At 37.9% G+C, this 24,717-nt stretch overlaps 2 protein-coding genes across 26 annotated transcripts in view; one reads left to right on the forward strand and one right to left on the reverse strand.

Moving 5' to 3' along the window:
* LOC143675831 (isopentenyl-diphosphate delta-isomerase 2-like) overlaps positions 1–4,113 on the reverse strand; it is a 65,820-nt gene extending 61,707 nt beyond the window's left edge. For both annotated transcript variants that reach the window (XM_077151794.1, XM_077151793.1), the window contains exon 1: positions 3,419–4,113. The gene's annotated coding sequence lies outside the window, so the exon portion shown is untranslated. The remainder of the gene's footprint in view (positions 1–3,418) is intronic.
* Positions 3,734–24,717, forward strand: part of LOC143675886 (GTP-binding protein 4-like) — an 88,276-nt gene continuing 67,292 nt past the window's right edge. For 19 of the 24 annotated variants that reach the window (XM_077151817.1, XM_077151836.1, XM_077151856.1 and 16 more), the window contains exons 1-9: positions 3,734–3,900; positions 7,426–7,596; positions 13,647–13,750; positions 13,837–13,989; positions 14,800–14,896; positions 15,255–15,346; positions 16,753–16,843; positions 17,866–17,931; positions 23,760–23,847. In XM_077151817.1, coding sequence (XP_077007932.1) covers positions 3,853–3,900; positions 7,426–7,596; positions 13,647–13,750; positions 13,837–13,989; positions 14,800–14,896; positions 15,255–15,284 — 603 coding nt within the window. In that variant the 5' untranslated portion in view covers positions 3,734–3,852 and the 3' untranslated portion in view covers positions 15,285–15,346; positions 16,753–16,843; positions 17,866–17,931; positions 23,760–23,847. The other 5 variants (XM_077151812.1, XM_077151871.1, XM_077151865.1 and 2 more) reach the window with 5 other exon arrangements.

Below are 24,717 nucleotides of genomic sequence, written 5' to 3' on the forward strand. Positions count from 1 at the left end.
AATATACAATCAAATGCCTTGAATAGTGCTCGACACAAAGTCCTATAAGGCTCTGGGATTTGACCCTGAATATGGTTGCCCATTAACAGAAATTAGAGTACAAAATATTCAAATTTCACCACCCTTAACAAATTTCTCCTCAGTCTGACACCAAAGGGCTGCATCTCCCACCTGTCCACTCAAACTTTTCAATCCATTTTGGGAACCATTTGCAAATCTTTTGTCTTAGATCAGGTTTTCACATCTCTGTCCCTCATCCTTCAGATTTCTTATGGGGGGGGACCATCTCCCTTTGGTTGCTATATCCATTACTCTCTGTTTCACATTCTGTGGCTGAAGGCCAGCCCTGCTGTTAACTTCCAAGCCCATTCCTGGAGTCTCAAGGGAGTCATGGTGACTGGCTGCCTTCTTCCATAGGCCAGTGAGGATGGGTTTGCCTGAAGGGAGGAGAAGACCATTTTCATTTTTTCAATATGCTGAGTTTGACATATTCAGAATCGTGCAGGTGGAAATATTCCATAGTGGTTGGGAATGCAGTACTGGCTTTGAGAGAGAACTCAAGTTAGAGATGTCCATTTCATCAAAGTCCTCCATACAGAGGCATGAATGCTCAGAGAGAGACCCTCTAAAGAAGAAGAGAAAAAGATAGAGGATAAAATCTTGAGAGATACCTACAATTAGGGAGAGGCAGTAGAAGGCAGGTTAGCAAAGAAAACAGAATCATAGACATTAATAGAAGAATAAAAATAATAGAATGTAATAGAAATAAAGAGGAGGGTCTTAAGAAGTTGGAAAGAAGGGAGAGTGATAACCAAGAAAAAGTGATAAGGTTTAAAGAGTAGGTCAGAGGTGATGACAGTTCTGCTTCAGTAAGGAAAATGAGCCAGAAGGCAAGAATAAAAGAAAATGGGCCATAATATTAAATTTACATATGGAAGAAGAAACACTTGACAGTGTGCTAAAGGGAGTGGCAAGATTAGTCTAAGGTGTCTAAAATTTTTTTGAACCTGTTTGTCAGTTATGTCTATACCCATGTGTTCTAGTTTGCAAGCTGCCTGAACGTAATATACCAGAACAGAATAGCTTTTAAAAGGGGGAATTTATTAAATTGCAAGTTTACATGTTCTAAGGCAGTGAAAATGTCCAAATTAAAGGAAGGATTCAGGGTTTCTCTCTCAACTGGAATGGCACATGGCGAACATGGCAACATCTGCTAGGTTTCTCTCCAGGGTTCTTCTTTCATGATCCCCCCCCCCCCCCCCCCCCCCGCTCCATACCCCCTCCCCGGGAGGAGTTTTCCTTTTTCATCTCCAAAGGTCTCCAGCTACAGGGGCTCGAAGGCTTTTCAAAATGGTTCCCTCTAAAAGGGCTCCAGTAAACAAACCCCACCTTGACTGGGTAATGTACCAGTTTGAAAGGATTATGAACCCTAGAAAAGCCATGTTTTAATCATGATCCATCCTGTGGAGGTAGCCATTTTTTCTAATCCCTATTCAGTATTGTAGGTTGGAAATTTTATTAGATTATTTCCACAGAGATGTGACACAACCAATTGTGGGAATTAACTTTTGATTAGAGGTAGATGTGACTCCACCCATTCCAGGTGGGTCTTGATTAGTTTACTGGAATCCTTTTAAAAAGGAAACATTTTGGTAAAAGCTTAAGAGTCATGAAAACCAAAAAATAAAAAATAAAAAGGTCACAAAAACCATGACAGCCCATTTTCCCCCAGATCTTTGGAGATGAAGAAGGAAAATGCCCCTGGGGGAGCTTTGTGAAACAAGAAGCCTGAGAAGAAAGCTAGCAGATGTCGCCTGAAGAGAAAGCTAGGCGATGTCTCCATGTTCGCCATGTGCCTTTCCAGTTGAGAGAGAAACCCTGAACTTCATCGGCCCTTCTTGAGTGAAGGTAACCTCTTGTTGGGGCCTTAATTTGGCAACAAATTTTTATAGATTTGCTTTAATTGGGACATTTTCACAGCTTTAGAACTGTAAATTTGGAACTTAATAAATTCCCCCTTTAAAAGCCATTCTGTTTCCAGTATACAGTATTCTGGCAGCTAGCAAACTAGAAGAGGTGGAGACATCTCCATAGAAACCATCTAATAAAAAGCTAGTACCCACAATTGGGTGGGACATATATCCACAGTTAATCAAAAAACTCCCACCCAGCATCACTGAATAAGCATTAAAGGACATGGCTTTTCTGGGGTACACAAGAGATTCAAACTGGCACACCATGTCTTCCCGTTCTCCTGATGGAGCCCTTAGGTAGAGCAGGGCTTCTCAAGCTTTAATGTGCACACATATTGCCAGAGGATTTGTTAACATGCAGATTCTGCAGGGTACACAACCACATTTGAATACTGTTGGGGAGTGAATCATGTCCCCACAAATAGACGTGCATCAGGGCCTAACCCAATTGTAAACAGGACTTTAGAAGATGTTATCAGTTAAGACGTGCCCAGTGCCGGCTACGGTGGCTCAGCAGGCAGAGTTCTCGCCTGCCAAGCCGGAGACCCAGGATCGATTCCCAGGGCCCGCCTATGTGAAAAAAAAAAAAATTAGAAAAAAAAAAAAAAAGATGTGCCCAATTTGAATGAGGGTGGGCCTTAATGTAATATAAATCCTCATGAACAAAGGAAATCAGACATGGAAGAAGCCATGAGGAGCAGCCATAAGCTGGAAGTCAACAGAACCTACAAGAGAAAGAAGACACTGCTAAGCGCACTACCACTGTCTGAAACGCCAAGAAGGTCCAAGGATACCCCCTCAGAAGACATCCACCCCAGAAGGAAGAAAGCCTTCTAGCCTCAGAAACCATGAGCCACACCACTGTCTGGTATTTGTTTTCACAACTAGGAAACTAAGACAGGCAGGAAGGATGTAGAATGATAGGGCATCTCCACTTCTTTTGCTTTCATTTATGTTACTTTGTGAAAATGTATTCTGTTCTCACACTAGAGGACTTATGCTTCTCCATTTTCATCCATTATTATTTTAATACAACTTCGTGGTTTTTTTTTTAATTAAAATAGTAGTTGAAACTAATTCCAACAATATTTTAAAGCATGAATCAAATGCATACGGTTGTTATTTGTATATTTTAAAGCACTATAGATTTCCTTCCTCCTTCCCGTCCTCCCTTTTTTCTTTTATTAAATTCACGGTGACCCATAAGCCTTAAGAAATGTTTGATGAATGACTAACACCAAACCTGAGCTTAGCTAAGCTCAGGCCCTTTAAAATTTACAACCCAGTCAGAATGGGCACGTTTTTTGGAGTGGGGGCGGGGAGTGTCCTTTTCTCAGGGGCATCTGGATCAAACAGCCTTCTGGAACGTCTCTACTTCCTCCAGGGGACGGAGGGGAGAATAAACCCCACAAGTTAGCCCAGAGGGACCCATCTGGGATGGTTACCTCCGTAAACTGTGGCCTCTCACACCACACTGGAAGCTGACCGGGGCTGGTAGCCAGGGCGTCTTGTGGCTCCTCAGTCATCTTGAACATTCCTTTAACTTGAGTAGAGATTTAATGAGTGGGATTTCTGTGTCCGCCTTTTCCAGCTACCCGTAATTGCCACCTTTCCGACTCATCTCCGCTATTGGACCTCCAGGGCACCGCAACGCACCCTCCAAGGCAGGCGGGGGCGTTGTGGAAAACGAAGGGCACCCCAGTAGGTCGGAAGTCGCACCGCCCGTCCGAGACGGTACGCTGGCCAGACCTTCCGGAAGTGACGCAAGCTGCCAGCAGCGGTCGCCTGACGTAGAAAGTCCCGCCCTATGCGAATAAGCTGAAGCTTCGTGGTAAAGTTTGGTCCACACTCCTCTGTTAGTGGGTTAACGGCCGCAAACATGGCACACCACAGCTTCAAGAAGATTATGGTGCTTTTGTCCGCCAAGGTAAACGGCTTGCCAGCTTTCGTTGTGCTTCTTGCTTTAGGAGTTCCTTTCTTTTTCCCCATTCTCTTTGGTCGATTCACTGTAGAGGAGTCGGCGCTTATGATACGTGCGCGGGCGCGGCGTGGACGGAGCAGAGCTCTGCAGCTACTTCTTTGGACTCGAAATTACTATTTCTGTGTCTGCGCCCCACGATCGCTTCCGGGTACAGTTTACTGGTCATGTGGACCCCAGGATGCGTTGTCCTCCCCTTTTAGCGACGTGGTGGTTTCTTCCGTGCTGCTGCTCGCGCAGCGGGCGTCTGTAACTCTGGTGTCTGGAGAGGAGCTCATCTCTTTTCCCTGCTGTTGTCGGTTCCGACTTCTTAGGCCATACCTTCTTGAGATTAGCGGGGTTTTTTTCCCTCTCTCTCATAGATCCATCTCCTGGAAGGGACTGTCGTTACTTGATTAGCTTGAGGTAGTGGTGTTCTAAACATCTAAGGAGGGATGTTCAAGCAATGGTTGAATGTTTAACCTCAGGCCTTACAGATAGGGTAGAACCCCGGCTTTCTCATACGGAGTTCGGCATATAGTTTCCCTCTCTCCACTCAGTAGGTTTTAGTTTGTTGTTCTCATGGCTTACAAGTTTTTAATTTTTTAATCATTGTCTTTCACTGTTGAATTTGAGAAACATCTTTTTTTAAAAAAAGCTATTTTTATTGACAAATCTTCACACACATACAGTCCATGCATGGTATATTCACAATATCATCACATAATTGTATATTTAACACCATGATGATTTTTAGAACATTTGCATCACTCCAGAAAAAAAAAAGGGAAAAATGCATACATCCCATACCCTTAACCCCTCCGGTTCATTGGCCACTAGTATTTGAATCTACCCAAATCATTTTACCCTTTATCCCCCCATTATTTATTATCCATATTTTTTACTAATCTGTCCATGCCCTGGATAAGAGGAGCGTCATACACAACGTTTTCACAATCAGTCATGTTGTGAAAGCTGTATCGGTTATACAGTTGTCTTCAGGAATCAAGGCTACTGGAACATAGCGTAACTTTTTTCAAGTGTAACAAGTTAAACGTGGCAAGACTAAATTTGTATAGTGTTAGTAGATTTAGGAAGAATGAGTTCAAAAAGTGTTAAGACTTACAATGTAAAGTTTTTGTGTAGTAAATGTTTAAGATGGTTTATGATTACATAAACCTTCGTCATGAAATGCTTGTTTCTTAGACACCTTCCTGGGTACTGCATATGAGGACAAATTTTCTTGCTCACAGTTGTCAAACTCACTGCAGTGTGGACACCCTTCACTGTTTTCCTCCTCAGATCTCAAACTGCAGTGAATTTGACTTGTAAAACTTTAAGAACTGGTATTTTAGATCCATAACACACAGAATTGTGATATCACTTTTCTCTATCACATTTTACTTCTCATAATTTATAGCTAATCTCTCACTAGATTGTTTTTGTGAGTGTGGAGATTTTCTTGTATTTTTGACCCTCACGATGTTTTCTCAACGATCTCAAATTTTTTCAATGAGTTTTTAACTTTTAAAATATGTCATATACATGAAGTTTTTGTGTAAGGAGTAGAGCTCTTTGGCTCATATGAATTTTGTTCATATGTTTGACCTATATGGAGGCAGACTCTTAAAATATGTTAGTAGTTTATCATCCATCCTCTTTTATCTCAAGCTAGGCCTCTGTTTGGAGAGAACAGATGAGTTTACTCATGTTTAAAGATGGGGGAGGTGTCTTTCAAAGACTGGAATAAAAAAATTAACATCAATAAAGTTTGGGATAAAATTCATTCTAGAGGCTGTTTAGTGAGTACTTTGTGTGTCAGATACTTTTGTTAGAAAACTGAGTAAGATACAGTACCTCCTTTCGTGGAAGTCTCTAGAGGAATAAATAGAAATGCTTTATTAAAATTGCTATAATAAAGGAGTATATGTCAATTTGGGAGACTAGAAAGTGTAAATAGCTATGGTGGATGGGAAAACTTTTGAACTGGCACTTTAAAGGTTAATAGAATCTACCAGGTGGAGAAGTATATAGAGGAAATTTCATGCAGAGGCACAGAAATGTGAAAGTCTATGTCCTCCATGGTATTTGAGAAACTTATTGTAGCTATCTGTTTACTAGTTTCTCTATCCCTGGACCTTGAGATATGGGAGTATATTTTGCTCATTATTTTACCTTCAGCGCCTGACTGTCTACTATCCCAGTTATCCTTTATAACCAGTATTGTTGAATTAATGAATGTGTTTAAGGGAAAGCAAGCAGTTTGGATATGGCCAGATACATGGGATTGAGGAAGTAAAAATAATAAGGAAGTATCATGATAGACTCCTTATTAAAGAAAAGTAGGAATTGTTGCATTGGGGAATAAATGTAAAAACTTTTAAATCTTCATATAGTCACCATAAATACTCTGAGGGCCAGAATCTTGAGAAATTATTAACAATGGATTTTAGTTTTACTCATTATTTTGTGTACCTTAAAATTGGAATTGTAAGATTGTTCTTCTTAATAATTTTTCTGATTTATGCCTGAATTTTCTGACTACTTAATTCCAAAGTTCTTAGGTATTTGGAAGTTAAGGCAGGAACAAGAGAGTATAGGATAAAATTCATCAGCATCCATTTGCTAAGTGCTTCTTAAAGGTTGAAAACGAAATATAAAGGTGAATGACGTTGTATATGGAAGACTGTTCTAGTTTGCTAGCTGCTGGAATGCAATATACCAGAAATGGAATGGCTTTTAAAGGGGGAATTTATTGAGTTGCTAGTTTACAGTTCTAAGGCCGAGAAAATGTCCCAATTAAAACAAGTCTAAAGAAATGTCCAATCAAAGGCATCTAGGGAAAGATACCTTGGTTCAAGAAGGCCGATGAAGTTCAGGGTTTCTCTCTCAAGTGAGAAGGCACATGGTGAACACAGTCAGGGCTTCTCTCTCAGCTGGAAGGGCACATGGCAAACACAGCGTCATCTGCTAGCTTTCTCTCCTGACTTCCTATTTCATGAAGCTCTCCGGGAGGTGTCTTCCTTCTTCATTTCCAAAGGTTGCTGGCTGGTGGACTCTGCTTTGTAGTGTTGCTCTCTCTGAATCTCTCTGAATCTCTCTCTCCAAATGTTTCCTCTTTTATAGGACTTCAGAAACTAATCAAGACCCACTCAAATGGGTGGAGACATGTCATCCGCTAATCCAGTTTAACAACCATTCTTAACTAAATCACATCAACCAGGGAGATGATCTCATCACAGTTTCAAATATACAGTATTGAATAGGGATTAGTCTACTTTTAAGAAATGAGATTTATATTAAAACATGGCTTTTCTTAGGGGGCACACTTCCTTTCAAACCAGCACAAAGACTAAAGATTTAGTTAGAAGAAATAAATGTCTGTAGGATATATAATACTGTTGTTAGTCTTTAAGAAGGTTTCAAATAAGTGGATAAGAAGTAAAAATAGACTTTTTGATGCAACCGTCTCTTAATTACTTTCTTTAATTGCAGGATTTTATTGACCTGGCATTATCAAAGACTCAACAAAAGACTCCAACAGTTATTCATAAACATTACCAAATTCATCGTATTAGACATTTTTACATGAGGAAAGTAAAATTTACACAGCAGAATTACCGTGACAGACTCTCACAGATTTTATCAGATTTCCCCAAACTGGATGTAAGTGATTTGGGGTGGGAGTGGGGGTTAATGTATAGTTATGTTACTGCTACAGATACGGTTTTAGTAAGTGTGGTTTTACAGAGTCTACAGATAACCAATGTGAGGGAAATGGAAGATAACTGAATTTTGGAAACAGAATTCAGATTTTTAAATTTCTCGGTATTCTTCCTTATACCCCAACGAAACCCTAAGAGGGTTCAAGGCTATCATCTCAGGCTAACCTCCAGGCTTACCGAGATGATCCAAATTTGAAAACTATAGATTTTAAATTCTGAAACTCAGCATTTATCTGTCAGCTCACCAGCCTTTAAACTCCTGCTTGCCTGGGCTTCATTTCTTCCCTCAGTCTAAAGCTTCTGTTTCCTATAGGCTCAGCTTGAGTCAGCTGCCTGTGGTCCACCACTGTTTGAGATTTGTTGCTTCTCTTTAGTAAATGACAGTCAGTTCAGCACTGACCATTTTCCTCACTGGTGAGAAGAGGTGCATGGGGAGTTTTGATTTCTGTGTGAAACTGAAAAGAGCTGAACTCTTACTTCTGCCTCATGTTGCAATTTGCCTATTTATTTAGTTATAGGAAACTAAATAAATTTAGTTATAGAAAAGCAAAAGCAGAAACTGCTTGCTATTAACAAAATCTAATGTTTATGAACATGTCCTGTGTTTTGATTATGTGGTTGCAGGGTTATTTCAGATTGTGAAGAATATGGAGATCAGCAATTCAGTGTTAGAATCTAAATTTTCCCTTGCTCCAATATAGACTCTGAAGTTGATTTATGTTATATATTTATATACATTTTTGTCTATAATGGTTTTTTTTAAAAAAAAAAAACCGAAGTGTTTAAAATCAAAAGTAATAATTCTTACTAGAGAACAGGCACCCATATCTATGGTTAGGACTTGACACAGGGTGCTCGATAGATGCTTTTTAAATGAGTGATTAATTTCTTGGGAAAGGGCAGGTACTAGGAAGTACTTGGGCATGAGAAAACAGGTGAGAATGAGATTAAGAATCTAAACAATGTTTGATTTCGTTGGTAACAGACCATCAGGACATAGGAATAGGATAAGATATTGGATAACTGGAGCTGAAGGGATACAGATTGTGCAACAGTACTGAATATAAAAACTCAGAAATGGACAGCACAATACTATATAACTGTAATACAATTATGTTAAAACACTGAATGAAGCTGAATGTGAGAATGATAGAGGGAGGAGGACTGGGGGCATAAATGAAATCACAAAGAAAGATAGACAATAAAGATTGAGATGGTATAATCTAGGAATGCCTAGAGTGTATAATGATAATGACTAAATGTACAAATTTAAAATGTTTTTGCATGAGGAAGAACAAAGGGATGTCATTACTGCAGGGTACTGAAAATAGATGGTAATTAATATTTTAAAATTTCACCTTATGTGTGAATCTAAATAAAAAAATGTTTATTTGGTACAAAATTTATATTTTGATTAGTGCATCTCCTAATATAACATGTAGATAGTTGGTTGAACAACATAAGTACATGGAACCTTGGGTAGGACATTAGATTTTATCGGTTTGTCCAGAGTGATGCCCCAGTGAATCCCAGAGCGATTTGATCAGTGAGTGGAAAAGTATTTGCAAATGCCCTTCAGGGAATGGTGAGAACGGGGGAAAATTCAACTTCTACAAGTTGAATTATTGATATTCGCACAAGCAATGTACACAACCAAAGCTATAGACTGAGCCCCCAGTCTTGGAGTTTGTTCACATGAAACCTAACTCCACAAAGAACAGGTCAAGCCTACTTAAAATTAGGCCCAAGAGTCACCCCCTAGAGAACCTCTTTTGTTGCTCAGATGTGGCCTCTGTCTCCAGCCAATACAACAAGCAAACTCATTGCCCTCCTCCTGTCTACATGGGATATGACTCCCAGGGGTGTGGACTTTCCTGGCAGTGTGGGACAGAAATCCTAGAATGAGCTGAGACTCGGCATCAAGGGATTGAGAAAACCTTCTCGTCAAAAGGGGGAAGGGTGAAATGAGACAAAGTGTCAATGGCTGTGAGATTCCAAACAGAGTCGAGAGGTTATCCTGGGGTTATTCTTTCTCATTAAGTAGATATCACCTTGTTATCCAAGATGTAATGGAGAGGCTGGAGGGAACTGCTTGAAAATGTAGAGCTGTGTTCCAGTAGCCATGTTTCTCAGTGATGATTGAATAATGATATATCGTTCACAATGCGACTGTGTGATTGTGAAAACCTTGTGTCTGATGCTCCTTTTATCTACCTTGTCAACAGACAAGTAGAACATATGGAATAAAAATAAATAATAGGGGGAACAAATGTTAAAATAAATTGAGTAGATTGAAGTGCTAGTGATCAATGAAAGGGAGGGATAAGGGGTATGGCATGTAAAAAATTGTTTTCTTTTTCTGTTTTCTTTTATTTTTCAGTTTTCTTTTTATTTCTTTTTCAGAATTGATGCAAATGTTCTAAGAAATGATTATGATGATGAATATGCAACTATGTGATGATATTGTGAATTACTGATTATATATGTAGAACTGAATAAGCATATATTAAGGATGTTTGCGTTTCTTTCTTGTAATTTTTTAATTAATAAAAAAATTTTAAAAATTAAAAAGAAAAGCAATAAACAATGATATCAGAAGACACCTGATTTTACCAAAAAAACCTATTTTGAGCTAATTAATACTAGATTTTTGTGATTCTTCCTTGTTAAGAAGTTTTATTCTTTTTATTCTTTGCATTGTGTTTTATACATTAGAGGTAAGAGAATTCAAATTTATGAACATTCTTTCCTCTTTAGCTTTATTTTTTAAAATAGAGACAGTTATCTGAGAACGATACTAGAATGGATGTTTAGATCCAGCTATTCACCGATCACTTGTTATGTGTTTAGTACAGAGCTAGGTATTAGTAATACGGCAGTGAATAATAAACCCCTATCCACTTTCTAATGGGGGAAATAGGTAGTAACCATGAAAAGATATAGATAGTTTATCAGATGAAAAAAACTGATCTGAGTAACAGGATAGGACATGCCAGTGCAGTGGGATTGTGAGTGCTTAGAAAAAATAACATTGGAGCAGACCTGAAGGAAGTGAGGTAGTGAGCCTTTGTGGATATCTGGAGAAAGAGCACTATAAACAAAGAAGAAAGCAAGTGCTGGAGTCCGGAGCATGATGTCTTCAAGGAACAAGGAGATCGATGAGGCTTGGGTAGAGTTTGTGAGAGGGGTCAAAGAAGTAATGGGGTGGGTACACACAAGTTGTGTTGGAATGTAAATTTTATTTCCGAGGAAGCCATTGGAAGGTTTTGAGCATAGTAATGACACAGCTTGCTTTGGGTTAAATTTTTTTATTTTGTTTTGGCTCACAGAAGCACTTTTTATTTGAGACAAGGAGAATTCTGGCTGAAAGGAATATAATTAATTCCAAGCAATCCAAACCCAGCTATTAGTGGCACCATTTTGACATCATAGATTTTCTTCTTCTTGGTCAGAAAGGTGTATTCAGCTTGGATTCAGCTTAGATTGCCTAGTTGGGACAGAAAAGGGCAAAGAAAACTGAAGAGACATCTAACGCACACTTATTACTCTTCATACCCCACCATCCATCAGACCTCTAATGCTGAGAGTCTCAGGTCACACAACACTAGCAAGAAAAAAGGAGGCAGGAAAAACAGAAGAGTAGGTCACTTGGGGAAGCACCGGATTCCACAGCTTCAAAACTCAAGAGTGTAGAGGAAATCCTTGTGCGAGAAAGTGCTTACCAAGGCACAAACCCTCCAGTTCCTGTTGTAACTGAGTAAGGTAGTCATATCCGCACTACTTTGTTCAAAGACAAAGATCTGACAGTTCTCAGTGATGCATTCATGTGTCACAGACTTGGGGATCACCACTGTATTCCTCTACGTGGGAATCGGATCAACACCTGGGCTGTAAGTTTTATTATGCTTGGTTACAACTGCTTTGATTCTGGGATCTTACAGTAGGGAATGGTCCTGGCTTGGCCCAGGGCCTGTCAGGAGAGCCAGAGGGACTGTAGGCAGTCACCATCATGCCTTTGGACATGCAGTACTAGAATAACTTCTCTTGAGTTAGGTACAGGTGGCACTCAGTCTGGTTAACCACAGGCGTATATTTTAAGTCAGGTTTATTTAAGATCCTCTGGAGATGGTTGAAGTTAGATACTCTAATAACTTTGACCAGCCCTTCATCCACCAGCTCTTCCATAGTGGCCCATGTGTCTACAAAATCTGTGTCACTTGGAATTGCGATGCCTGCCTCATCCAACAGAGAAAAGTCCTTCCCAGTCTGAAAGCCTGCAGGCCAGTGAATAAGGTAGAAGGTCCTGGTGGTCCACCTTGAGGTCACTGAGTGTCTTTTGTCAGGCTCCTTTCACCAGGCTTTTCTCATGGCACATGCCCCAAAGCTTGCTGACAGTGAAGAGGCCCTTGTACTTTACTCCTTGAGCTTCTCCTTGGATGGCCAACCCCACCATATCTCCATATGAAATATGGAGATTCTCTCTACCGCTGCAGACAGCTGAAATGGGCTGCCCCTGGGCAAACGTGCTTGTTCTCATTCTGGTACACATGGGTGCAGTCAATGTGGCAGTACCCAGCCCAAGGATGGGCATCTTGCCGCTATTGCAGAGCAGGATGTGGTTAGCCTTGGCTACTAGACTTCATTGACCCCAACCCAGAACTACTTGATATCTTTTAAAAGGATAAGTAGTTGCATTGTTTTGAGCAGGATGTAGAGTGAAAAGAACCAAGTAAGAGTTTAATGCAGTGACCTTGGTGAGAGATGATGAGATATAGGTGGCTACGGTATTAGTGAAGGTGGTGTAGAACTGACAAAATTTGCTAATAGAATAGATGTGGGGTATGAAAGGAAAGAAGAGTGTAGAATGACTTCAGTGGGCTTTAGTACCTTATATATTAGAATTACCATTTACCAAGATAGAGGAGACTGAAGGAGGATCAGGTTTGAGGAAGAGGAAGAGAAATCAAGAATTTGGTTTGTACAAATTAATTGTGAGATAAATATAAAACATCCAAATGTCACCAAGTAATTTGAAGTTCAAGAGAGAGAGATCTAGCCTGGAGATAAAAGAGATTTGTTAAAATGTAGGTTAGTATTTAAAATTTCTGTGCAATCACCTAGGCAGTGAGCAGAGAAGGACAAGTGCTCTGGGGGACTCTAGTGTTTAGAGTTGGGAATGTGAAGAGGAACCAGCAAAGGAGTTTGAGAAAAAATGGCCAGTTACAGGAGACAACCACACAGATTAGGGTCCTGGAAGCCATTTAAAGAAATGCTCCAAGAAGGATGCAGTGACCAAGCGTCCAGTGCTGGTAAGAAATGTGATAAAGGATGAGAATTGGGAATGTCGTTGGAGAACTTGATGAGCTATTCCATCACTTGATGGAGCAGTAGAGTGATATTCTGATTGGAGTGGGCTTAAGGAGGTAGGTGGAAAGAAAGAAGGATACAGTATAAATGTCACTTCATGGAGTAAGCAAGAAGGGGGAGCAAAGAAATGAAGCAGTAATTGGAAAGATGTGGACTCAAGGGCGTCTTACATTTTATAAAAATTGGGGAAATAACATGTTTGTAGGCTGATGGGAATGATCAAGTAGAGATTGGAGAATTGAAAATGGAAGATCTAGGGGGAAGGGTTGGAACTAAGTTCTTGAGTAGTAAGAAGAGATCTGATGCATAAGGGGAGTGTTACCTTGGCTGGAATCTTGGGTAGTTCTTCCATAAAGAACAGGGAGTGTATAGGCAGAAGTGCAGGTGGGCAAGCAGAATGGATCACTGGTGTTTAGAGCAACTCCTGGCTGATTTTTTTTCTGTTTTCTCAGTGAGAGAAATAAATGGTCATTAGCCGAGAAAGTGAGAATTGAGAAAAAGATGCTGGAGGTTTGAGGAGAAAGGAAAAGATGTGCTGTATTTCCCTAGGAAATTATTCTTCAAGTTTTATTTGCATATAGGATGAAAGAACTGGACCAAAATGACAACTTTTTTTTTCAATAGGATATCCATCCATTTTATGCCGATTTGATGAATATTCTCTATGACAAGGATCATTACAAGTTGGCTGTAGGACAAATAAATATTGCCAAAAATTTAGTGGACAAGTAAGGCATTTTCTTAATGTATAGTATCTTTTAAGCTGTTTTGGAACACGACAAATCTCTTATGTATTTAAAAAATTTTTTTTAAGTGTTGCTAAAGATTATGTACGGCTTATGAAATATGGAGATTCTCTCTACTGCTGCAAACAGCTGAAACAGTCTGCCCCTGGGCAAATGTGTACTATTACCAAGAGACAGAAGCAGAGTTTGGAATATTTGGAACAAGGCATTTATTATACATTGTAAGCAAAATGGATTTTAGTATCTTCTGTCAAGATATTTGATCTATGTTGAGAAGTTGTTTTTTAAGTATGTGCTTGTTATTTGTTGCATATGCTATTTTAGAGATGATAGGGTTATATTATTTTTTCTAGCTTTCTTATCCTAATGGACGAGTTATTTTTTATTGAAAAAGGGGTTAGTACTTATAATGTTTACAATTTAGTAACTATTAAGAAACTTGTTTTTCATATTTAATAGATAAGACAGACATAAATCATAAGAAAATACTGGAAAATACATAAAATAAATTAACCAGTAGTTCCACCTATTATTAATATTTTTATTTCTGTTTATTTTTTATTAGAGAAGTTATAAGTTAACAGAACAATCATTCATAAAATACAGGATTCCCGTATACCACCGCACCAACGACAACTTTCCATTGGTGTGGGAGATTTGTTACAATTGATGACAACACATTTTTCCTAACTGTACTGTTAGTTAAAGTCCATGATATTTTAATTTTTTATAAAAAATGTTTTCTTTGAAATAAGTGTATTAGCATCCAAAAGTATTCTTCAGTTTTTTACCTGATATTTTTATTTCTGGGACAGTCTTCTGAATGCGATAGGATTTTATTGAAATAGTTACTTGCCTTCTTACATGCATATATTGTTAAACTAAAATTACTTTAACTCAGTGTTGATATAGTTCCCCTCATCTTGTAAATAATTTTTGACAAGATTATAATACTTGGAATTGCTGAAAGTTCTTTCTAATCTTTATGGTAATATGATGAGTGTCATTACAGAACTGTGTTCGTATTACAGATGTGGTAAAGGAGGACTAAAGAAATTAAATGATAAGACCTCTGCCAAACAGCCAGAAAGTGGTGGCACTTACTGTTTAAAAGATACTGTTTTCCAGGTATTAACTCAGTTCGTAAGAGGCATCTGGGTACTTATTTCTTAGACTTGTGTTTTGGGCCCCACTCTAGACCTACTGAATTGGAATATTGGGTTGGTAGGGCTAAGAATATTATTCTTGGTACAGCCAGATTTGGGAGATAATACTCTGTATACCATGTTACCTCTGCAACTAACTCATTTTTCCATTAGTTTATATTTTCTTCATCACTTAAGAAATGTTGCTGTGAGATTAATATTACCATAGGCTTGGAGTTTAAAGGAGTTGAAAAGAAAATTTCAAGCAAATCTTAAACTTTAAACTTTGAATCTCTTAACTTTTCTTAGAAAATTAAACATTTTATTTAAACTTTTCACAGTGCGTCAACATCCCGTTTGCCGAACATTGATCCAAATACAAGGACCCTGCTTTTATGTGGGTACCCCAGTGTCGGAAAACTTCATCAGTAAGGTTGGTCTGGTTTTGATTATAAAGCTGACAATGTGATTACTTTTTGGTGAGAGAGCCATTGTATTCTGGGTTTGTGGAATAAATGTTGACTTTGGTAATATTTTTGGCAGACTAGTCTAGTCATTTAATAAATATCATCCTAGTCTGCAGGATTATTTAACACCTGGAAAAATACCTGATTTCCTCTCACGAAGGATGAACTCTTTCTCAGAATCTATATGTATATTGCAATAAGAGACTTGTATGTGTCAGAGATTTCTAAGAAATGTAAGATACTCAAATACATTTTTGTTAAAATAGCCTTTCACTATATCACTACTGTATGTATCAGATAACACAAAGGATGTGTTATCGCAGCATATTCTGGGAATGTGGTGACAGAGTAGTAATTTATTTTAAATATTTTACCTATTGTATTTTCTCAGTCTCAAAGAGCATTTCTTGGTTAATTTGTCACTGGTTGCTATATCAGCATAAACTGTTTCATCCATTGTAGTGTTAAGTTTCTAAGCCAGTTTTTACTTGAGTGGGTTTATTAGGATTCAGTGATACTATTTAAGTAATTTAGTGATTTATTGCCTCAGGACATTGTAACAGAACTTAAGAGTCCTGAAAAGAATACAGCATTTAATTTTATGCAACTAGCAACAGCTCAACATCCCAAACTCCCTCACTCCCACCACCCCACCCCAGCAAAAAATATATTAAATAAGTTATAACTTATCTGGTACCAAGAATATGTTTGTGTTTAGGTAGATTTTTAGGTTTTTACTTTATCCAAAAGTTGCTGTGGCATGGTGACAAGCTTAAGATCTGCAGTATCCTGTCTGATGTTTTCAAATAATTTTTAAGCATGCTGTGAATAATTTTTCAGCCTAATGAGAAATGCTGTGTGGTCTAAAATGCTAGTCAGTCACTACCTATGCCTTTTTAAAATTTAAATTAATTTGAATTAAACAAAATTAAAATTCAGTTCCTCAGTTGCATACTAACCACATTTCAGGGGATCACCTGGTGGCTGCTGTATTAGATGGTGCATTTATAGAATGTTTCTATCATTCCAGTGGGACAAGTGCTGAGAAGATGGGGCAGGGGGAAGAGTTCTTGAACTTCCGCTCAGTGATGAATATCCTCCAGATCTGGGTTCTCCTTAGCCTTCCTCATGTCTGATTCATGTTCTTCCTCTGCAGTTCAGGTGTTATGAGGGAAGTGGATCTAGTTGGTTTGTAGGTTTGGTAGCTTCTGTCCTAAACGTTTCATCATGTGAGGCCTGTTTTATTTCTTTTTCTACAAAAACACCAATTAGTTTCAGTAATATGTAGGTGCCATGTTTATGTTCTTTGAGAGAAAGCAGGAAATAATCATAAAATTTGTGATTATTTAAGTTTTGATTGTTTTATTTAAAGGTGACAAGAGCAGATGTAGATGTACAGCCTTACGCCTTTACAACTAAATCTGTTTGTTGGGCACATGGATTACAAGTATCTACGTTGGCAGGTGAGCGTTCTTTACCTTTAAAGATAGAACATACCTCTTAGTTTTTTTCTTAGTGGATTTGATTTCAGTGGTTTCCAAAAAACTATAGTATCTGCCCATTTCATAATACTCTTAGTATAGAGGCAACTGTATCTCCTCTAGAAAGAATTTTGGGGAGATGAAGAAAATAGATTCTCTGGAGCCCCCAAGAACTTGGAATTTGTCTTTCACCAGTAGCTTTGGGGCTGTGTGAGGGTAGTTCACTTACCTCTGATACAATTCAAGGGAATTAGCCAGCTAACAGTATGAATTTGTATATTATGTTAACCATGATGTCCTTTTACTGAATTGAAGTGCTATTTGTCATCATTTCTAATTCTGTCATTAGAAGTGGCATATTCTATTTAAAAGTTTAAATCAGTTTGTTTCTGCAGTGCAGTAATTTTGTGAATTATGAAGTAATTCTTAAGACATGGATGTTTTGCTAGTTATTCCAATTTTTAAATTTTGTGATGTCAGTAATGAACAGAGGCGTCATTTCTCTCGAGCTAATCTTCCCCCAACCCTCACTTTTTTTTTTTATTTTAATTTAAAGAATACATGTTTTTCTCTTACTGCTTTGTTTATTTTATTAGGTCAGTTGTGGAGGTCTACATTTTTTTTTGTCAAGTCTAGTTTGGGAATGTGAAGAGTTCCTGGATGTATTGGACAAGAAGTTTGTGAATAACAATTCAGTGAAATTGGATTTTTAGGTTGTGGATGCTGCACGGATTTTGTATCACCCCTTGGAGGATAGGAACACTATTGAAATGCAGGCCATCACAGCACTGGCCCACCTTCATGCTGCAATTCTGTATGTCATGGATTTGTCTAAACAATGTGGACATGGATTGAAGGAGCAGCTAGAACTCTTCCAAAATATTAGACCTCTCTTTATCAATAAGATATGATAATATTTTACTACTAATGTTAATTAATTTTAAAATGAATAATTTATAATCTGTTTTGAAGATATTAACTTCATTATTTCTCTTCCTTGCTAGCCTCTTATAGTTGTAGCAAATAAATGTGATGTGAAGAGAGTATCTGAACTTTCTGAAGATGATCAGGTAAATCACCTTAACATTTTTGTAACAATTCAAATGTTTCTTACCTCCTAATTTAGAATTTCATTCTCTCTCAATCAGAATTTAGAAGGAATTTTAGCAATACTATTCTGTTTTTTTTTTATTTAAAGTTGTAACAGCCTTAGTGCTTTAGTGACGTGACCAACATAAAAACCCAGGTAGTGGCAAACTAACTGAATCCCAGGTTTCCTGATTCCTAATCTGTATTCTTGGTGCTCTGAGAAATGTCCATGTGTTTAGTAGTGAATCCATACATTTAACCTTTCATAAATATGTTTAGGCCTCAGGATAGCCTATATATAAGAGCAACATTTTCCAAAATATATTTCTGTTGAGAAAGGATGTTCATAGATATTACTTAACAAAAGATGTTAAATAAGTTTGGGAAATGACTGATTACATAAAGGAAAATGGACTTATGTAAAGTATTGTAATATAGGATTTTTCAGAATCTTAAATATTTAATGTTTACTGTGTATTTCCAAGGGGAAAATAACACTTTTATGCATCATGTTTCAAACTGATTTGACCCTGTAACCCATTCACGATCAGTGCTTTGAGAAGCAGTGCACTAGAATAGTGGTTCTCAAGATGTGGTTCCTGGATCAGCAACATCATTTTCACTTTTACCTGGTAACTTGTTTGAAATGCAAATCCCTGAGCCCCACCACAGATTTACAACATCAAAAACTTTGAGGGTAGGGCCCAGCAGTCTGTGTTTTTTCCCAGACCCTCCAGGTATTACAGATATTTATTAAAGTTTTGAGAACCAATGTACTAGAGTAATAAATTAGACCTTGCCATATGTCCTGCAGTGTACTACACTGATAAAGTTAAAGTCTTGATGTCACTTGTTTTATTTGGAAATTTAGTATTTGTTAAGAATTAGGCTTCTTTAAGTGGCCATACTGGTTTTTCTTAGTATATTTTCTCTAAATTACTGTTTAAACACTGACAAGAGAATTAACTTGTCTTAAAAAGAACCCATGTATCTACTAAGTTATTTCAGTATTTCTGTCTAAAGAGAATTAGAAGGTGGAGAAGAGGGGAAAGTAAGTAGTGCTAGGAAGGTTTAAGAAACAAATGTAGTTTTAAAAATACAGGGAGGGGGCAAGATGACAGCATAGGAAGGTGTGGAATTTAGTCCTGTAGAGCAGCTACAGTAAACATCCAGGAGAACTGCCTGGAACAGCTGTTTGGGGGATGTCCATGACAGGACACACATCATACACAAGTCTGGAACTGGTAGAAGGCCCAGACAGGCTGGCCCACCTCCCCCATTGGCAAGGCAGGCTGCTGTTGACACTTCCCAGGGGGGAAAAGAAGCAGTTTGTACTAGGAGCAAGAGAAGATAGATCAACCAAGCTCCAGTTTTGTTTTTAATGAACGAATTTGCACTGTTGAGTACAAACTCCCAGCACAGATACACCCAGAGAAAGCAAGAGAGTAACCCTGAGGTCTCTCTCCCCCAACAGAGAGGAAATGGGGTGACAAAGAAAAAAAGTCAAAAATGAACAAAAAAACAAAGACTTCTGGAGTTGGATGGACTCAGAATACTGGAAAAGGGCTGTGCCTTTTATAGAGCTGGGTACCAACTCCAGCTTCTGACTGGTAACCCTTGGGGACTGGAGGCTGGCTCTGAAAAGGAATGTTTGTTTAGTTGTTTTCTGTCTCTCTCTTCCTTTTTTTAAAAAGTTTTTTAAGTAGCTCATTAGAGAAAACCTCAGGCATTTTCAATTGTCAGCTCTGATCCAGGCAAGGGTGGAGTTAAATAGGTTTGAGAGTCAGAGTAATAAGTCAAGTGAAATATGTAATTCTCTACAGGGCATATATTCCCCCAAGGAAAGCACGGGAGGAGGGTGGTTAGTGCAGGGCCCAGTTCAAGTGGTGGCCTGCCTTCAAAGTCAGACCCCAGTGACTGAGAATCAGAAAAAGCTTAAGCCTGCCTTTCTACCTCAGCCCCTATCTAAACCACAGTCCTGGCAGATTTAGATTAAAGGCTCCACACCAGTCTATGCCAGGGGTAACTGCAGACTGACAAGTGCCACCTGCTGGGCAGGATAGGAAAAGTAGAGTCTAGAGACTTTACAGGAAAGTCCCTCGGTCTCATCCTCAGGGAAACTTGATACTGATTACACTCTCCTCCTGAGACCTGGGCCTGCCTTGTTTGGGAAAATCTGATTGGGGTTGGTCAGATCTGGGGAGACCCTCCTCAAAAAGAAGGATCTGTATAGGCAGGGCATGATCCAGAAAAGCAAGAGCTAAAAATTTTGAACACTTAAATAGAAGTTATGCTAGAGGTCTAAAATAAGTTGAACTGAATGCCAAAAAAACACAGAACAAAGCCATCTAACAAGAAAACCCTAGGTATAGAAGTGAAAACAACGTCCAGAATAAACTAAGCAAGGAAATCAGAGGCTGGGACACCAACAAAAAATTACAAGACGTAGTAGGAGAATTGAAGATATGGTCCAGTCAGAGGAACAAACTAATACTTCAGATGAGATGCAAGAGTTGAAACAATTAATGTTCAGTCAAACATGCTAAATCAAGTCAAAAATCAAATCAGTGAGTTGAGGGAAGATATGGCAAAAGGGTTGATGGATATAAAGAAGACATTGATTGACCATACAGAGAACTTTAAAGCTTGAGATGACAAACGGCAGAGTTTATAGGAATGGAAGGCACGATAGAAGACATAAAAAACACAATGGAAATTTATGACAGCAGATATGAAGAAGCAGAAGAAAGGATTAATGAACTTGCAGACAGGACATCTGAAATTCTACACACAAAGGAAAAGATAGGGAAAAGAATGGAAAAATATGAGCAGAGTCTCAGAGAATTAAATGACAACATGAAGCAAATGAATATATGTGTTATGGGTGTCCCAGACAGGGAAGAGAAGGGAAAAGGGGCAAAAAGAATAATGGAGAAAATTATCACTGAAAATTTCCCATTATTTATGAAAAACATAAAATTAGAGATCCAAGAAGCACAGCATGCCCCAAACAGAATAGATCCACATAGTCCTACTCGAAGACACTTATTAATCAGATTTTCAAGTGTCAGAGACAAAGAATTCTGAAAGCAGCAAGAGAAAAGTGATCCATCACCTACAAGTGAAGCTCAATAAGACTATATCCACATTTCTCAGTAGAATCCGTGATGGCCAGAAGGCAGTGGTATATTATATTTCATATATTGAAAATGAAAAACTGCCAACCAAAAGAATTCTGTATCTGTCAAAACTGTCCTTCAAAAAGGAGGGAGAGTTTAAAATATTTTAAGACATACAGGCAATGAGAGAGTTTGTACATAAGAGACTGGCTCTACAAGAAATATTAAAGGGTGCACTGCAAGCAAATACGGAAAGACAGGAGAGAGAGGTCTGGAGAAGAATGTAGAAATTGCTGTCATTAAGGGTAAAAAGAAAAAAGTGAGATATGAAATAAAAATTCCAAAGACAAACTGGTGAAAGAAAGTACTGGCTTCACAGTAATAGCATTAGATGTTAGTGGATTAAATTTCCCATTCAAAAGACAAAAACTGATGGAATGGATTAAAGAACAGGATCCATCTATATGCTATATACAGGAGCCTCACTTTAGACCCAAGGAGAAAAACAGATTGAAAGTGAAAGGCTGGAAAAAGATACTTCACACAAATAACAACCAAAAAGGAAGGAGTAGCTATGCTAATATCTGGCAAATTGGTTTTCAAATGTAAAGCCATTAAAAGAAACAAAGAAGGGCCCTGTGTATTAATAAAAGGAACAATTCAACAAGAAGACATAAAAATCATAAATATTTATGCTCTGAGCCAGAATGCCCCAAAATACATGCTTACACTGACAACACTGAAAGGAGAAGTAGAAATAGGCACCTCTACAGTAATAGTTGGAAACTTCACTTCTCCACTCTCATCCATGGATAGGAACATGTAGACAGAGGATCAATAAGAAAACAGATTTTGAGTAAAATAATGAATGAACTGGACTTAACAAGCATATACAAAACATTACATGCTGAACAGCAGGATACATATTTTTCTGAAGTGCTCATGGATCATTCTCTAGGATAGACCATGTGTTGAGTCACATAGCAAGATTCAGTACATTTAAAAGGATTGAAATTACACAGAACACTATCTCAGATCATGATGGAATGAAGGTGAAAGTGAATACCAGGTGGAAGGCTGGAGAATTCACAAATGTAAGGAGGCTAAGTAACATGCTCTTAAACAACTAGTCAGTCAAGGAAGAAATTGCAAGAGAAATCAGTAAATATCTGGCACAAATGAAAATGAATACACAACACCTCAAAATTTATGGATGCACCAAGGTGGTGCTGAGAGAGACATTTATTGTCCTAAATGCCTATATTAAAAAATAAGAAAGAGCAAAAATTGAGGAATTAACTATACACATGGAGGAACTAGAGAAAGAACAGCAAACTAAACCCAAAGCAAACAGAAGGAAAGAAATAGAAATAAGAGCAGAAATAAATGAAATTGAGAACATGAAAACAGTAGAATCAATGAACCAGATGTTGGTTCTTTGAGAAAATAAGTAAAAATTGATGGGGAAAAAAAAAGAGGTTGAAAATAAAAATCAGAAATGGGAGAGGGGATATAACAGACAATGGGAGGATACTATGAGCAATTATATGCTGATAAAGTAGAAGATGTACATGAAATGGACAACTTCCTAGAAAAGCTTTAACAGCCAACATAGAGAAACAAATGTAATGATTAAGTTCTTTAGGCTTTGGAGTTAGTCATATTCAAGTCCCGACTTTACCATTTTTTAGCTGTGTGATAGGGAACTTAGTTAAACTTTCGGACTCTTAGTTTGTCTATAAAATAGAGGTAAAAGCTGTACCATAGGTTTGTTGGAAAGATTTAATGAAGTCGGAAAGCAAGTCAGTAATAACAGCTATTTTTTAATGCAGTGATAATGGCTATTTAATATTCAGTTAATAATGTTTTCTTTTATATCCTGCCCTTTAGAAGTACTGTAGTATTGGTGCTTCTAACTTCATCAGAGCAACACTAAAGTAGATTGTTATCCCCATTTTACAGATGATAAATTTTTGTCATCACATGCCCACTCAGGCTCAGGTGCATCTTACTCAGTAGCTGTACTGCTAGTAAGTGGCAGAATTGGTACTCAAACCTTGGTTTTCTCTAAGGTCAGTTCTCTTTCCAATAGAAGAGGAAGTCTTCTGGCAAGTTAGATCCTGGTAATAGTGGAAATAGATCTTGTTCAGGAGTAGCTTAAGTATGTTAGAACTGGTCACATTGCTTCTAACCGTGGTTGCATTTACAGTTAGATATTTTTTTAAATGGCATTTGATGGAGGAAAATAAAAATGAAGTTCCTTCTCTTAGAGTCTTAGTAACTTCTAAGTATTTAGATTTATAAATATTTTATGTTGTTTTCTAAGGAATTCTTTGTAGGCCGTAGAGGTCAATTTTTTTTTAAAACAAGTAAATACTTTCTTAAAACAATAGGTATCTAAATGTTTCTTTTTGAAAGAAGAAGTCTTACAGAATGTTGTAGAGCCAAGTATTCACTTGCTTTAGTATAGTTTGATCCTCCCACTAATTTCTGTTTTCTTACTCATAGAAGAATATAGGATAAAAACAAACAACTGTTATTAGGAGATTTCTGTCCTTCAAAAGAGTTAAAAAACAAACCGGATGTTGAAGAATTAGAATTTGCACTTACCATTTGAGAAATAGTAACACTTATTCCATAGGGGACCGGAAATAAACAATGCATCTCACATTTTTCCTTTGTCTTCCCAGAAAATATTTATAGATTTGCAAACTGGAGGATTTCCTGTGATAGAAACCAGCACCCTGACAGAAGAAGGTGTTAGTAAAGTTAAAACAGGTCAGTACTTCTTAAAATCAGATATCAATCTTTTATTTTAATGTCTTTTTTGAAGTTTAGGAAAACTAGTTTTTCTGCTAGGTTTTAGTAATACTCTGAGCATTCATATACTAGGTAGTTAGAAATAGTACTCTAGTTAATAAGACAGTGTTTTAAGTCCTACTCCACACTCCCAAGTGAATGATGGGAATTTGAAGAGGTATAATTCCAACCATAGGTAATTTACCATAAAATATCTGCTGTTGGGGGTGCAAGGGTAGATCAGTGGTAGAATTCTTACCTGCCACGTGGGACACCCGGGTTCGATTCCTGGCTCATGCATTCCCCCCCCCCCCAAAAAATTCAACAAATGGTGCTGCAATAACGGAATAGTCACATGCAAGAAGAACGCATTGTTACCCCCATCATACAGCCTGCAAAAAAAATCTGCTGTCTCTTGACCTGATAATATTTCCATGAATCATTGCAAAAAGTGAATTATGGCACAAATATAGATGGGAAAAAATAGTATGAAAAGCAGGAACACTAGGGAGAGGGGTTTAATCTCATATCAGATTTCACATGCTACCTTATAATTATTTTCTTCATTATTTCATTTTTACCTGAAATGAAAAAAAAGACAGCTGTGACACTGTTGATTTTACTTGGGGATTAGTTTCTCAAATTAGAATCATGGTGAAAAATTGTGTACATTTAAGGTTACTTCTCAGATTCTTTAGAAAGAACAGTTTGAGGGCTCTGAGAGTCTTGAGAGAAGGTCACTAATGTTGGGAGAAGGTACAGAAAGGAAGGTGGGAGATGTTAAAAGTGAACTTTGGCAAGGGGCTCTTTTCAGAATTTTGCCTAAGGTTAGCACTCAACCTAAAAAGA

This window comes from Tamandua tetradactyla, chromosome 1 (assembly GCF_023851605.1).
Source record: "Tamandua tetradactyla isolate mTamTet1 chromosome 1, mTamTet1.pri, whole genome shotgun sequence".
NCBI lineage: Eukaryota > Metazoa > Chordata > Mammalia > Pilosa > Myrmecophagidae > Tamandua > Tamandua tetradactyla.